We start from the raw sequence: 16,387 nt of genomic DNA on the forward strand, positions 1-16,387 counted from the left end.
TGGAGAGGAGTGGAGCACCAGTGCGGCAACATTGACTGAATATTCTGATTGGATGCTCGAGTTTCCCATTTATCTGCACGCACAGCAACAGTGCAAGTGCGGCTGTATATATAAATTTAATCTGTAGTTTGCGTTTTGAGTTATGTGCACTGCAAAAACACCTCTTAAACACAGGTTATTATAGTATTAGAGTGCATGTGCCACACCCTCTCTGCTCCTAGACATTAATTTGACTTATACACTGGGCAGTATTAAAACTATTTTTAATTGAAAATTGACCTTTATAGCTATGAGGTAATGAAAATGCCAATACGTCAAAAAACAAACTTATATTTTGTCCCTTTTTCATAAATGACTCTGATTTTCAAGAGTAATAATTATATCACATTGAGATGAATGCAACAGAGCCTAAATAAATATTCTGAATAATTAATCCGTTAAAGACTCCCACACATCTTAGAGACATGCTTTTTTGTGTGAAGTAAGTTCCTGACAGCTGACGGGATTCTGGCAAAAGCCCTCAAAACAAAAGCTCCTCCCATGCTGTTACATTAATTGGCAATTCATGTATTTCAGAATATGGACAAAGCAAGATTATAGGATTTAAACAACTCACGCTCTTCTTTGAAATGTGTTTGTGGCAAATGTGTTCTCGCCGCTATTTTACGTGACCACATGACTGTAATCAGGATACTAGACTGATGGCTATCTCAGCTCCAATTTAACAGCTTCTTTTTCATTTTGAGGTGCTCCACTTACTCTCCTGCTCTCGTCTTTTACTTAAACAAAAAGAAATCCCACTGAATCTCAAGGTGTGGTGGAGGAGTGTACTGTAAGTGCCAACTCGAGGAGTCAGTCCCACAAGTGATTAATGGGAGGAATGCAGGTTTTTCTTGGCATATAAGAATTAAAGCTTGAGACTACTCTGCTCAGTCAGCAGCTCTAAGGCAGGAGGATCAGAGGAGCATGTGTCGTCATCTAAAGTCAAGATTCCTGTAAGATGTATCCTAGAACTTCTTGATTTAATGGAACGAAAGCATAGCTATTCCAGTCTCCCTGTACTTAGGAGTTACACTACAAACATGAACAAATGCGGAGTTAGTGTCCCATTTTCGATTATTGCCACAGCTTTGTCACTGGTAACATATTTGTCGGTGACCCCTCGTGCACAGTGGATGGGAGCGTTGTGACCCGGAGGTGAACACTCCAATCAGGAGGCGAACTCTCAGTACAGCTTTGATTTGCAGTGACCCAGTGACCCATGGAAGCAAAAAGCCCCCTACTGCTGACAGAGCCATGGATCGTTCTACAGCTCACTGCTGAGGGCCGAATTTTTGTGGTCTCTTATGAAGTTTTTTTTTTGGTGCCACATTATTCGATATATAATTGGTTTTGTTTGTTTTTTAACTTTGAGACTTTACTTGCTCTCAATGTGGACCCGCTACACTGAAGTTCCTTTCATAATGAAGCTTTCTACATCATAAAATTCTAGTTATGCTTTAAATGATTATTTTCCAACATGTCCTGCATTCTTCTAATCATATTTAATGCAGACAAAGCTGTATGTTGTGGATTTTTAATACACCTAAAGTCCATTTTGAAAGGACTTCAACAGGGCTATATATACATATGTATATTGTATATATGGATTGTGATGACCTGATTCTTCTTGAGTGGCGTTATGAATTTTTCAGATAAATCTGCCAGAGCTATATCTTCCAGTGCCTGAGTCTGCTGAATTTTTCATTTCTTCATTTTTTTCAGCGTGCAGTCGAAGCTCAAGTTTAAGGCCAGGCCCTTAAAGCTGCGACAAAAGGTGGATGTTTATGTCAGACATTCAATATGACAGGAACATGTACTCCACAAACAGCACTGCCCTAGATACTACAGCCTGTATATGGAATCATCTAGAACTTGTATGTGCTGAAGTCTCAAAAGGAGTAGAAAAAGAATAGAAATAACATCTTCTTTTGTTTTTTTACTTAATTTCTCTGCACAGAGATTAGTTTCCATTTTCCAGATGTGCTAGGCTCTCTCCTCTTTTTTTGGTTTTACCTTGTGCGTCGACCATGTTCACCATGCTTCTGTCTTTGTGTAAAGCCTCTCCACTCTTCAGATGAAACATCACATATTATTCTAAGTGCAATAAAAGACCTAGTGAAGGTTCCACATAATGCCAGATGGGGAGACTTGTCTATACATGCACCCACCCAGCACACCCAGTCTCCACCCACTTTCGTGTTGCCCCCCTTCCAAAGCATCCAATCTTGGGGGAACACTGGGCGATCAATGTTTTTTAGAAGGGGTCTGTGTTGTGAGTTGTGGGTTTTGAGTTTGCTTGTCCCCTCGGGTCGTGGAATATCGATTGTCATGCCCATCAGAGTCTCAGATCACATCGATATTCTTTGTGAAAATCAGGGTTAATGGACTCCCATGTTTACATGCAAACACTTCCCCCTTTCAAACGCTGTGTTAGGTTTTGGGGGCGGAATTGGAGATTCCCCATTTCATTGTGTTTTTTTTGTCCTCCCAGGCAAAGATAAGATACCTGATACCTCAATACAGCAACTCACTGTGACTACCAGTCCCTCGGGCTAATGTTATTGTAGTGAGTCCTCAATTCCTCACTTTCCCATGAGTCTACAATGGATTTATTCTTCTCATATTTCCAGTGCCTCTCTTTCCTATTGCTCATTGACAGTCAGTAGGAAATATATTGTTTCTACTCTTATTTCCAGGGCAATGAACATTCTTTGTATGTCACACAGAAATGCATTAAAAAAAAAATTTCTTTGTTTTTATAATTTGTGTTTTTTTTCATAGAGGCACTGTTCGACTGTCTTCAAGGGAAGACTATAGTGGAGCTGAAGTTGAATAACACACATTCACACTCACGCATAGTTTCTCAGAGTCTATTGTTTACCCCGTGCATCACTCTGGTTGGCTAAGCCGAGTGCTGGAAGCTTCCATTGTGTGAAAAGGAGGCACAAAAATGACATTTTCACTATGCAGCTCATTGCACGAGTCAGAGGGACCCTGGCAGGAGAGAGCCAAATTTGCAAGGTGCTGGTAATGCGGGAGTGAGGGACAAACAGAGTGAAGGGGAAAGCGTCTCTTAATCAGACTGGATTTGGGGGGAGAAACTGCTATTGTTTGGCTCCCCCATAGTTGCAGTCGCAGATGAAAAAAAAAAAGAAAAGCTGCTTGTCTTTTTAAAGGCACAGGAGGCTGGTGTCAGGGGAGAGAGTGAAGGAAAGAGGGGGGAGGAGGCAGCGAGAGCAGCAACACCGCTCAGCGATCTCAGCAACCAAAGAGACAAGAGGCACCTCTGAGAGACTTGCATGAAAACAGGATTACACTTACATCCTTTTTGTTTTGGTTCATTCCCTCTTTTACATCCTGCTCTTGGATATTTTGTTCCCTCCTGTAGCTTTATTTAACGCCAGATGTGAAGCAGGAACATTCCACGTCTGTAGAGGTGTAGAGGATCGGGGATGATGTGCATAAAGTGAGGAGCCCTTAATCATCCCGTGTTTTGCTCCTGATGCGAGAAGCTCGCTCATCCTCTGCACTGCAGCACTGTACGCTCAGCCAGCCTCCGGTACAGGCTCCCTGCCTGCCTGCTCTGCAAGGATCACCATCAAAAGGAGGAAGGAGTTTTGGGGGTAGCAGGTGGATGTGGAGGGTGGCCGGAGAACAGGAAGAGGCAGGGGGGGGCAGGGGTGCTGAGCTAGTTGAGGATGGGAGCCAACGAGTCCATGGAGCAAGGACAGAGTCCCTGTCCCTCTCAAGAACACATGTGAGTGAACTTAACTTTAACTCTTGCATCGCTGCTCAGTGTGGCGTCTGAAGATGTTCAGAGGTGTGATCAAACCCATTAACAAGGAGAACAACATCATAGATCCATTGAGAACTGAGGTGTACTGACATGTGGTGTGTTTGTTTTCTATGAATTCATGGCTTTGCCTTAGTCTTTCATGCCACACGAATGCTCAGTGTGCCGTCACTTGTGACTATAGGTGCATACAGGGCTGATTGTTTGTTATTTCACTGATACGGCTGAGAGATGAAGGCTGAAGACAATCCCTGTGGCTCACTTTTTTGTTTCCCTCCTCTGTTGTTGTTGTTTTTGAAACCTTCCCACTTCAGCCTATTAGCTCTTCCCTATGCATTCTGCCCACAAAACCTTTCCAGCCTGTAACGCTCCAGTGTAGCCAGCTGAGGATGCCAGTATTGTTTTGTTGTTTGCTATTGTGATGTCAACAAGGATGAGGAAATCGGAGCACGTGCGCATGCAAATGCACATCGTTTTACCTGCGACTACAGTACGGATGAGACCTGGCTCAGCGGAGCCAGAATACAGTGCAGCAAGTACTGCTGGGAAGCTGGTGGGGTGATGTTTCGTTCTCTGGGAAGGAGGACGCATCTGACGCGCTGGGAGTGGGACGTGGTGACTGTATTGAAATAGAACACGCTGCATGTGTGTGTGGCTGCATGTGTGGGGTGGGAGGGAGTTACCACGGGAATATCAGTGGATGAGAGAAAGGGAGTTAGAGGGAGCGAGACGGAGCAAGAGTGCTCCACTTTGCTTTGTTTTATTTATAACTCAGACACACTACTGCGCCCGGGGGAGCAACAGAGGAGAGAGATCAGGGAAATGGACTGAACGCTGGTGTTTGTGTGCTGTAGAAATTAAAGATTAATGGCATAATAAAGTCATTTTTCATCTTAAAGTCCTACAAAGTCTAGGCCTCGGAGGACTGGATACTCTTGTATTAATATTCACAACTCACTGCTGTGAGCTTTTATCACAGGCTAGCTGTAATAAAAGTCAGCAGCTATTTTTCTTAAAGGTGTGCAGAGCTGTCCCAACCATTAACAGTACGACTTCTACTTTACTCCATCAGTTGTGGAACACTGTTTAAGGCACTAATAAGAAGCTTTCACACATCAAAACATTATATGTTACTAATCGGAGTGTACGAAAAAAGACCAAATTACTGACTTTTAGTTCTTTTCAGTCACATTTTATTTTAAAATGTAAAACAAGAGTCCAAGCTCTTTAATCATTAGTTATTATTAATCTCTGGTTCTCATGTCCTGTCTTTCTCCCTTCATCCTTAACTGATTATACCAGATGGCTGCTTCTTCCTGAGCCTGGTTCTGCTGGAGGTTTCTTCCTATTAAAAGGGAGTTTTTTCTTTCCACTGTCGCCAAGTACTTGCTCATAGGGTGCCGTCTGATTTTGGGGGTTTTCTGTCTATTACTGTAGTGTCGTTACCTTACAGTATAAATCATCTAGAGGTGACAGTTTTTGTGATTTGCTGCTATGTAAATAAAATTGAATTTAACTGAATGAGGACTGGGGCATTGTCTCTCGCCTACCTTTGCTTTCCAAGGTAGGAGAACGAACCAATCATCTGATCTCATAATCCAAATGGAGAGAGATGTTGCAGCCCCCTACTTGCCGATCGCCTGCTTTACTGGCGTCAGCCTGGCCTGTTGCCTTTTAATGCGCCATCTGCTTACAGTCATTGGTCAGATTAGGCTAAGTGTGGTATTACTCATAAAGATTATCTTAGCCTGACATTCTATCTTAATGGCTTCCTTGTTCTGAGACTTTGGACAAATGACCCCAGATTACAGGTGATCGCTGATCAGAGTTGACGTCAGCCTGGATGGAGATGAGAGACGAAAACTTCAAACCATCTGCTGTTTGAGAGATTATTTTGATAGTGCAGGTTCAGTAATCATTTGCAGATGTCATAGTTGTTTGTGTTTTTTTCCCCACTGTAAATCCTCTGCAGGCTGCTCCCTGTTAATCCCATCCTAGAAACTGTGCACGTGCTTTTGTAAAATGAAAATAGGTTGTAGCGTACAGTGGCTATGATGCAATATTTCATATTCAGACTCATTCATCAGTAGGATAAATGTGTCGGAGCTCCCTCTGTTGGCCTCTGTAGTTAAACTATCTAGGACAGGCATAGTATGCCTCTATATTTCATTATGATGCCATATTTTCCTCTTCCTTCTCTGTTCCTAGTATAGATCAAAACACAGCGTTACCTTATTAGAAAAGACACTTTGTAAAAGTTGTGCCTTTTTCATTATCCATTTTCTTTGGTGATAATTAGTTTGTCACTCATAATTGCTATGAAGCATCCAACAGATTAAGATAAAGATTATTGCTACTGCTACTTTACGCTGTTCTTTCCCTTTTTGTTGGGGGGGAAGTAGGTTCTTTGTTGGCCAAAATGCTAAAAGCAAATCACAAATCTGCCCGATGCTGAAACCCGTGCAGAGCTGAGAGTGGAAAAAAAATCGCTGGATCAGGAGCAGAAAACAAAGATGTAATGAATTTAGAGGTTTAGCTTTGGGGGTGTATGACAGTCAAGATTTGATGGAGGGAGTGTGCAGCAGCTAATCCTTTAAGGCTAATCAAACAGCAGCTTGGAGACCATCAGCCTGCCTCTAGTCCTCCCTCCCTTCTTCTTTCCCCCCCATCTCATTCCATGTCTCCTTATTTCTCTCTTTAGTGACGATGCCAGATTTACTCTTTTTGCAAAAAACGGACGATTGCTCGTCTCAATTTACAATTTAAAATTTATTCTTTTGAGCCGGATTCTGTTTTTGTGTCGGTTTTAACCCTGCTCCCCGTTTCTCCCGGCGGCTCTCCCTCCAGCGCTCTGAAAGCTGTTTAGACAGACTGCGTTGGATTCGGTTGGAAGCAGCGACACAGCTGGCTGTCTGAAAAGCAGCATCTTCCTGCCTCACGCTGCAGAGTTTCTGTCTCCAGGCAGTCATCTCAGCCTGCGAGAGGCTGCTATTAACTGCTGCTCTCTTTGTCTCCGCTCGTCCCCATATTCCCGACTGCTCTCCCACACCCTGCTCATCTTCTTTCTACGTTTCATCAGCTGCTATGTAGCACAGGAGCTGCTGCTGATATGGTTGCATTAACACAGTGGGCATTCCCCGGTGATTATTATTCATCTTATTAATTTCCATGATATCCACATTTAATTATATAAATTCTGTCGGTGTTTGATCGAATAGATGCCAGTGGAATAAATTAGAATAATGATGGCCAATAAGGACATTTACTGGATTAAATAATAGAGCAAAAGTAAATAGAAATTGATCATGTTTTTCCTAATGAGCTTTGAACAAAAGGATGCTGATGCAACAGCTGCTTACCTCTGTGTAGATCTACAGTGTGCATTTATAGCATTTCACGTATCATAATATACTTCACTCAGTCAGCTGTGGGGGCCTTTTTAGGTTGTGTGTGTATTTTCAACAGCGTGGATCCAGACAGCTTTTCTTCTTCCGTATTCGTGGAACATATGGCGCGAGCAACCTCTAGTTACCATAGCAACACTGTGTTTGCAGTTGCATGAAAAATGCTATCCACAAGGACATAAACAGAGCTCTGAAATGAGCCCTAATTACTTTGTTATTGCCTTTTTGCTTTATTTGCATACATCTGGAAAGTAGAAGCTTTTGAGATTTTTTTTTTTTTATTTAAAAACATTAACTAAGCGGCTAAATTTCTTTTTTTATCGATGAATTAACTGAGTGGCTTTATTTTGTACAGTAAACCTAGATCGGTGGTCTGTAAGCTTATTTGCTCTTTGCATATTACTACCTGTAAGTGGGTCCTTGTCCTTGAAGCTGTCTGTGTCACTGCCTGCCTGACCACCTGAATGTACAAAGCAGTTACTAGTGACTGATCCAGATGGATTTGTAGGCATACCCGTCTTATCCTGCTGGGACACACTAGGCCCTCACAGAGATTACAGCTCTGTCTCACATCTAGACCATGTGCTGTCTCATCTGGCATCACAGCACCTTTGCAGAGTTAAGATAAAAAAACAAGTATTAATTACGCCCACCTAATATTTGATATGCTGTTGGTGTATTAACATTCATGTTTTAGATGCATGCGATATTGTTACAGCAGTATCTGCTGTTGCTGTAATGTAATGCTACATTACTGCTAGCTTGCTTGGTTTCTATTATTGACCACATTGAAGGCTTAAGTGGTGTCCCATGTACCCTTCTCATTCATGGTACACATTTATTTGAGCCATTGAAAGCTTTGGAATTTGCCTGGGGGGTAAATCTCTGTGTGTCTTTGCTTGAAGAAAAGCAAAATTTGTTGAATTCAGGCAGGAATGGACAGTATGAATAGAAAAAGATTAAAGGGTGCTGTAACATATATTACATGCCAGTTGAAATGGTGTTATTGCAGTACAGTATAATATACAATCCAAGAGAATGAGGTTTAACTGGCTGGTGTGTTTTAGACCTGTGCAGTGTGGTTATAGCAAAGATTTTCAGGAAAAAAGGAGGAAGGGGTAGAGGGATGGAGGAGTGAGAGAGCGAGAGAGAGCGAGAGAGAATATAGTGTACTGCTGGAGGTGGGCTTCTGCAGGCGGTCGCATTTAGATTGGGAGACAGCATTTCCTACTGAACAGGAGTGGAGACAAACTGATATGGCTACAGATGACAAAGAAGAGCAGCATGAAAGGACTGTAGATTAGAGACAAAGAGATCTGGATACTAGACGACAGAGAGAAGGAGACAAGGCAGAGGGAAGGCTGCATCCAGGATCCTATCTGTGGGCTCCTACCTGTGTGTCAGGCAGTAGCTCTGGTGCGGAGAGGTGCAGCCCACCAGCAACCATGGCAGTGAGTGCGTGGCAGGCTCTGTCTCCACTGCAGTGGGCTCGATGGGGCTGGGACACTCTGCTGGGTGGGGCAGGAGACGGGAACAGCCCAGACGCTGATCCGGCTCTGGGGCTCCTTCGCCGTCTCTCCTGGGGCTCACGTCATGACAGCATGATCAGGGCTGCCGGGGAACCGGTCAGACAGAGGTGAGACAGGATGGGGGACCGGAATCATATACCGTCAGATAATCCATTGATCAGCATAGCATTAAGCTGGGTAGCCAGGCTATGTTTCCAGCTTCGCTGCCACTTGTGTACTTGAGTGTGTTTTGCTGAGAATGATCAGATGTACAGACTTTATTTGCACGCAGAAAGCTTTAATTTCTCATTGTTTTAATTCAGGTGTTTCCGTATTTCCTGTGTATTTCCTGTATTTTATAGCTGTCATATCTCATCAAGGCTCTTGAGGCTTTCTGGTATATTTGAGTCTTAGTGTGTGCTGTGTAAGGTAATGCTTTGTCTCAGGCGTGTCGTTATCTGTCACCTCACTGCAGATTCAGCATTCTCATTGGAGCACCTAGAAATGAAAACATAAACTCATCATAGCCTGGAGCTTTTTAAATTTTTTAAACCATCACACATGACAGGAAATACTCTTACTGCCATTCCCACATGATGTACTGCAAGCGTGTAATAAACTGTGTAGCCTCTGATTAAAAATACCTCCAACATACCGTGACATAAAGAATAACATTAGAGCTGCACGACTGGAAAATAATTCTGTCCTTCGTGATGATATTATCTTTCACCTTTTTCTTGAGATGGATGGATATTTATGTTAATGAGCCTGATATGGGTCGTTATAGTCCAGTGGGTATCGGCCTGCTTCACAGCACCTTTCACTTAATGTTTCCTCATCTTTTATTGTAGGAGCTCAGACTCTGATGGCGCTTTTGAGACCCCTGAATCTACAACTCCAGTGAAGGCTGTTTCTCCAGCTGAGCCTCAGATAAAGCAAACAACATCTGACGAGAAAGGTACAGCAGGACAATTATTTCATGATCTTTGCTTAGTTTTATACCGATTTAAGCTGTTTCACTATTGAAAAAGTGTTGTTACTGGATGGATTGTTACACCACCTAGTGGAATGAAGTTGTAATTTAAATCTGGCTTCTTTTTTTTTTGCCGTGTCAGCCTACAGCGCTCAGAGCTACATCTCTGGGGACACTTTATTCTCTTTTATGTGTTTTTTTCATGCCTTTTTGTCCAGTTGGGACATTCATTGAATTATTTATAACACATCCATCTCTAGAGTTTAAAGTGTCACACAAAGACACTCACAGAGCAGTTAAATTCTACCATAGTCTACAGTACTGTGCAAAACTTCACCCCTCATTTCTTTATATTTTTCAGAAAAGCAGGAAATAGGTCCAGCAGTTTATTAAAATATGTGCAAATACAGATGGGAATAAATAAAGTTTTTACAATTCTACTGAGCTTAGTCAATATTTGGTATGACCATCTTTATTTTTCAACACAGCCTGAACTCTCTTAGCAAAGCTTTTGTGCTGAAAAATGAAGCTGTTGCCATTCAGATGCTTACCAGATGGTACTGTATGGTGGATCAAAATCTGACCATATTTTTCTGTATTCATAAATCCCATCAATTTTGACAAGATTATCAAGAAAAGGCTAAAACGCCTCCCCATAAAATGATAGGGTCTTCACTGTACTTTATTCTTTGGCAATCACCTTGCAAAAATATGATTTCATGCCTGTCTAACTGTATCTTTGCTATTTTTCACTGATTCGGAAAAAAAAACAAGCAAGAAAAAAAAAGCATGTTTTGTTCGACTGAATGGTTGGATTAGTTAGACTCTAGAAATCTTTGTCTTATGTTCCACATCTTTCAATCTCCTTTTGCAGTAGAAGACACCTCAATCACTGATCCTACATCTGACTTCACTGCAGCCGAACTACCATGCCATTCTGCGTCAAATACTTTTGATGAAAACAAGCCCATCGCTGCCAGTGGTACATATAACATTGACTTTTTTGCTGCAGAATCAACGACTCACACTCTAACCCGTTCTCTGAGCCTCCAGGGAGGAGAACTAGATAGTTCTGCTCTGTTGGACGGATCACCTTCAGGAGGTTTCCGTCCACACTCCGAGTCTTTCAGTGTAGGCACTGAGAGTGCCCCAGGGACACTCCGCAGGCCCAAGAAAGGTCGTCCTGGGTCTGTAAAGAAAAAGCCTCTTCTCAGACAGAACTCTAACCCAGAGAGCCCAAGGCCAGACTCATCCAGCAGCACCCCAGAAATTAAGAAGCGGGCGAAACCTCGAACAGCCAGCCCTCTCCAGGCTCAGGAGGAAACTGAAGGAGGCTCTGCAACACCGAGTCCTGGAGGAACGCAGCGAAAAGCCAGAAAGACCCGTGTTGAGACTCCTCCTCCCCTGCCAGAGGAGACCAATCATACCACCCAAGAGGAGAGCCTTATTGTTGCTGCCTTACCTTTATGCCAGGAGGAGATACCCCTCCCTGAAAGTCAAGCAGACAAAGAAGAAACCCCCATCCCTCCCAGTGGCTCCTACAAATGGGATCCAGACAACTTTGAGAACATCAACCCCTTTAAAACCGGAGGTAGTAAAATTGCCAATTCCCCTGTTTTGGGTCGTAAGGAGCCTGTGTGTGCCCCCATTTCCACCCCTCTAGAGAGTCCCCCCGTCCCATCTGAGGAACCACATCACCCCAGTCCACCCGCTCCTATTAGAGAGCCAGTCACGAATCCTGAGGAGCAGCCCATTATACCCAAGCGTCAGTCACTAAGACTGGAGTTTGACTACTCCGAGGAGAGTGGTGAGGCATCACATCAGGCCTCTCCTCCACCTAAGAAGCTAGGCAAGAAGCCAGGTGCCAAGATGCCTCTGAGGAAACCAAAGCTGGGGCTGAAAAAGGCGCCTCCAGCACAGACAGAGCAGCTGGACAACATTCCTCCGGCAACTCACAACAGCAACGAGGATGAAATCCCGGCAACTAAAGCATCTTACACCTTTGAACTCGACAAGTATGAAGATCCAAACTTGAATCCATTTACTTCAAGGAAAAGTATCACCAACTCCCCCAAACTATCCAGGCCGCCTTATAACTTTGATGACTCCATAGACCCTTTCAAAAGCTCCAACAAGTTGGCCAATTCCCCTCCTAAGACTTCTGCCTCATTTGAACTGTCATCCAATGACAATGATACTGAAAATGACAACCTCGGGGAATTAGAGGACCAGAACCAGAACAAACCTGCCAAGAAGAAGAAAACTCCCATCAAATCGTAAGTTCACTCTGTATTACCAGAGGATTGTCTATTCACAGAAAAGTCTGCATCAGTCTGTGAGGATTTTAGGTTAGTCTGTGTTTATATGTGGTTCTCTAGCCAGTTTTGCCAGTGTCCTCTGTCTGTCTGTCTGTCTGTCTGTCTGTCTGTCTGTCTGTCACCTGTGTCTGTGTATTCTCATATGTCACAGGAAGTCCAGGGGTGTGTCTTCTCTATGTTGTTTTTTGTAAGTACAGGGACAACACAGCCATCCACCCTTTTGCCCTCTAATTCAATCTGGCCCTCTTTGAACCAGCATGTTGCCCTGTTGTCCCTATTAACAGAAACATCAAAATCATTTGTGCTCGCTATTAAATCACTGAAACTCATTAGAAACGTACCCATTTTAACTGGAGTATCCATGCCAGTTTAAATCACCCATAATCCCTCCAATAGAAGATCCCGTTAGTAAATTAATGCTATATTTCTATTGACTTATGGATGGATAGTGGTGAAAAACTCTTTTGTTTTTTGTTATTTTGCTTTCCTTTTTTACACTGAAGTATCTGCAATAATTTTGTTCATCTGTATCCAGTTGTAAGCGTTTAACAAAGGAGGTGCTGGTGCCCCCTCTGGTGTTCATTGTTTGCTATTGAGGAAAGAACGAACGCTACAGTGTATCAGCGTGTGCCAGGATCACATACAGTTTGAAACAGGCTGGACCAGAAGCTACATTTCTTTTAATGCAGTGAACTACAACTTAGTGATAATATTTAATGAAGGACCCAGATATCATAAAAACATGTACAATGTCAACAGTATGTTTTATTGCATGTGAATTACAGCAAATTTGGCTCAGGCCACATATCTGATACTACTGCTATTTAATATATTTTTACAGGGATACATAACCCTTTTATTAATTCAGGCATGCATTACACATTAAACACTGAGCATAAAAACAACAGGGTCTATGCAGTCCTGTGAAAAACTAAGTACATCATTACTGCTTTGATAGGAATTAAGGGGGTAAGTAGTAGCCAGGTGCTGCTAATGCACCTGATTAACCGATCATGAGCAAGTGAGAGCACTGAAGCAGCACTGTAAAGAAAGGTTGGTCAAAATTCCTCCACAACAATGTGAGAGACTGATAAAATCTGAGAAAAAAGAAAACTGCATAGAGCCGTGTGAAAACTTGTTGTTGCACGTGACTGTATGTATTTACAGTGTAAGTAAGTGTAAAATTGGATAATTCCTTCTAAAGGTTGTTGCAAAGTTCTAATAATTAAGCTACAGTATTGTTTACCTCATCATCATGATCACTAAACCTGGAAAACCAAGCTGCTCATAACATAATATTAATTTTCCATTACTCTTCACTGTCCAGTTACTAACTATAGATTCAGCCCTCTTCAGAAGCATTTACTGTTCTATCCATTTCAGCCACACACAGTAAGCAGCACTGTTGCACATGTGGAAATGAACTATGCAAATTATTGTTTTTTGCAATGATAATTTTATGCAAAATCCAGTCTTTCCAACTAGCTCATATTTTAGCATCTACGACTACACAAATGCTATATAAATGTGCAGCAAATGCAGAATTAAATACAGATAATGATTGACTCTAGAGTTTGACGGTGGATCTTTTTATATCCCCTCAGTAATACTTTCAGAGTGAAGAGGTCGCCAAAGAAATCACCCTTATCTGACCCATCACAGGTATGTATCTGATATGCAATCTCGCTTGGCTCTCCCGCTTTATCTATGTGCATTTCTCCCTCTTTCATGTGTCATCACTCTCTGCCGCCTTTTTTTTGTGTCGCAGGATCTTATACCCGCAGATGAACCTTCCTCCCTTCACCAGCAGGATGACCATGCCACAGATGAGGAGAAACTAGCCTCCTCCACCAGTCATAAGTGGGCAGCCCTGCACGACATGGATGGAGATTTAAACTCTGACCAGCAAGACTTTCCTCAACCGTGCGACCTTACATCCTTTGTTAATGAGAACAGCCTTCCTAAGGAGACTCCAGGTGAGGCATAACTGTCTGACTCTCTGTAACTCTCGGTAATTCAGAGCTTATGTCTGGATAAATCCTTACATACTGTATATGAATCAGAAACTTTACCTTTTATTCATACTGCTGTGTTATTGATTTTTCTTGTGGCAGCGATATAAGTCTGCTGGCCCAATTCTGTACTACCCTCTGACCTTACGCAAGAGCCAACGCTTCCCAGAGGCTATCTGGTTCACCCCATCTGGGTCAGAGATGGGAAAACAAACAGCCCTGCTTCGTCCTCTGAACTTGTCAAACCAGAGCTCAGCACACCACTGATGCGTCTCTTCATTTTGTTTACTGTATCTAATGCTTTGTTTTGCCTTTCCCTCTCAGTACAAGACTATGAAATTGAGTACATGGAGAAGATTGGCTCCTCTTCCCCAGTGAGTATTTAATATTACAGACAGATTGTATTTGAGCTTGTCTTATGGTCACTACTTTTAGTATTTATAGCATTTATTTTACATTGTTTGTGTGCTATATGATATTTTAGCCTTTAAAAGTAGATAGTCTTCGTTCTTGTTTTTAACCTTGTGTGTCTTTTAGCCTCCGTCTGCAAAGAAGCCATCTTTGTACTTGAAGTTGGACTCGGTATCTGACAACTTAACCAAAAATACATGTGCGCATGGATCTGAACCCAGCTCCCCCTGCACAGGGTAAAATAGTTTACTTGCTACGCTTGCAACTTTGTTTCTTTGCTGTACTACGTAATGGTTTTGTTAACGTATACTACGTGAGTTTTACACTGCATTTTTAAGTCCCTTTCTTATTCTCGTGTGTGCTAAGTGTACACCACAAATAATGTATAATGCATTCGTTTCAGCTCCTTCAGCAATGTTTTCATTAATGCTGTCGTCCATCATATGCGATGCATTACATGCCGTGCCTTTCCCCGCCTCATCTCCTGTTGGGTTTTTCTCATTCTGTGCAGGAGTTTTGAAGAGATGGAGGCCCAGATTACAGCAGGTATGAAGACACCGGTGCTCAGCTCCCGGCCTGGCCCCGAGGGCTCTGCTGCAGACAAGGGCAGGAAGAGAGAAAGCGAGGTGCTCAGTCGAACACAGAGCACAGAGATGGAGGAGCAGGTAAGTCAAGTGCCTTTGTGGACATTTAATTACAGTTAATTTGTTGTGCATAAATGTAATTTACACTCATGTCTAGTCATTACCATTTAAGGGGAAACTGTCATGTTTTTTGATTTCGGAGCATTTGCACCATGCTGTTGTTTAGTCACAAGGGGGAGACAGTGCCACGCTGTAAATGCTTTGTCATTGGCTGTGACTCAGCCCTCCAAAGTGAACACCATCAGTCACAGGGATTCTTATTAAATCCTTGTCACTGATAATGAAAAGCCAGTCAGTCACACTAGGTTCCCAGCTCAGATTCAGCAAACCACCTCCCAATGCTGCCACTCAAAAAAAAATCTCAGCGCTTGCTTTGCCATGCTGTCCCCCTGCCCCCTCCTCCCTCCCCTTCTGCCTATACCTCCTGGTGCCCTTGAAGCCCCCTAGCCAGGGCCCCGTGGAGGCACTTGCGCCAGCCCTGGCCATGCCCCTGTTAGACAGGCTGTCTGAGTGTGACGACCCCCTGCAGTACCTGGAGCCTGACCTGGCTGAGACCAACCCCACAGCATTCGCCCAAAAACTGCAGGTGTGTTGAGAAACCACACAAGACCCTACTTGATAAATTTGCCGACCCATATTTGGGCCTTGATATTTGTCTCTGTGTGTGTTTTTGTACAAAACATTATTCCCCGTTGTGTCACTGTGTTACATCCTGCCTTTTCATTTTCCCATTTTTTCCTCCTCCTCCTCCATAAGTTGCAGTTTTTTTTTTTAGCTTGCTGGGTAAAATAGATTACTGGTGCATAAAATGTAGATGGCAGATCAACTCAAATTTCATGTGTTTCCCTCTTACTCTGTCATTCTTGGGCTGCAACCTCTCCTCCCTTACCACTGAAATTCGGCCCTCCCAATGTGTGCGGCCAAGGAGGAGCTGGTGCTTGCTGCCCTGAGGATAGAGGCTCTGCAGGTAGCCAAAAACATCTCTCAGTGCCCCTCCCTCTCCACTGTAACCCCCCAGGTACTGCGCTGAGTCAGCCTGCACCTGCTGTATGCAAGTGTGTGTGTGGGTGAACAAGTGTGTTTGCAAGAGCAAAAGATGCATCTTGAATGAGGGATTAGCGAAACGCAGGTGTGTGTGAAATGCACATGTGCGTGACTGTGTGTGCGTGTGTGTGTGTGTGTGTGTGTGTGTGTGTGTGTGTGAGTGTGTGTGACTGTGTGTGTGTGACTGTGTGTGACTGTGCGTGAGCATGTGTCTCTGTATGCATGACTTCCTGCTCAC

At 43.1% G+C, this 16,387-nt stretch overlaps 1 protein-coding gene across 6 annotated transcripts in view; it reads left to right on the top strand.

The window, feature by feature from the left end:
* tacc2 (transforming, acidic coiled-coil containing protein 2) overlaps positions 1-16,311 on the top strand; it is a 39,841-nt gene extending 23,530 nt beyond the window's left edge. For 3 of the 6 annotated variants that reach the window (XM_042215029.1, XM_005915396.3, XM_005915395.3), the window contains 10 exons: positions 9,599-9,705; positions 10,595-11,996; positions 12,190-12,225; positions 13,643-13,700; positions 13,807-14,014; positions 14,375-14,424; positions 14,588-14,697; positions 14,973-15,126; positions 15,545-15,691; positions 16,031-16,311. In XM_042215029.1, the coding sequence (XP_042070963.1) occupies positions 9,599-9,705; positions 10,595-11,996; positions 12,190-12,225; positions 13,643-13,700; positions 13,807-14,014; positions 14,375-14,424; positions 14,588-14,697; positions 14,973-15,126; positions 15,545-15,691; positions 16,031-16,135 (2,377 nt within the window). In that variant the 3' untranslated portion in view covers positions 16,136-16,311. The remainder of the gene's footprint in view (positions 1-9,598; positions 9,706-10,594; positions 11,997-12,189; positions 12,226-13,642; positions 13,701-13,806; positions 14,015-14,374; positions 14,425-14,587; positions 14,698-14,972; positions 15,127-15,544; positions 15,692-16,030) is intronic. The other 3 variants (XM_005915394.3, XM_042215025.1, XM_042215019.1) reach the window with 3 other exon arrangements.
* The last annotated feature ends 76 nt before the right edge of the window (positions 16,312-16,387 follow it).

Source organism: Haplochromis burtoni, unplaced genomic scaffold (genome assembly GCF_018398535.1).
Source record: "Haplochromis burtoni strain Fernald_Lab_line unplaced genomic scaffold, NCSU_Asbu1 Contig_12, whole genome shotgun sequence".
Classification (NCBI taxonomy): Eukaryota; Metazoa; Chordata; class Actinopteri; order Cichliformes; family Cichlidae; genus Haplochromis; species Haplochromis burtoni.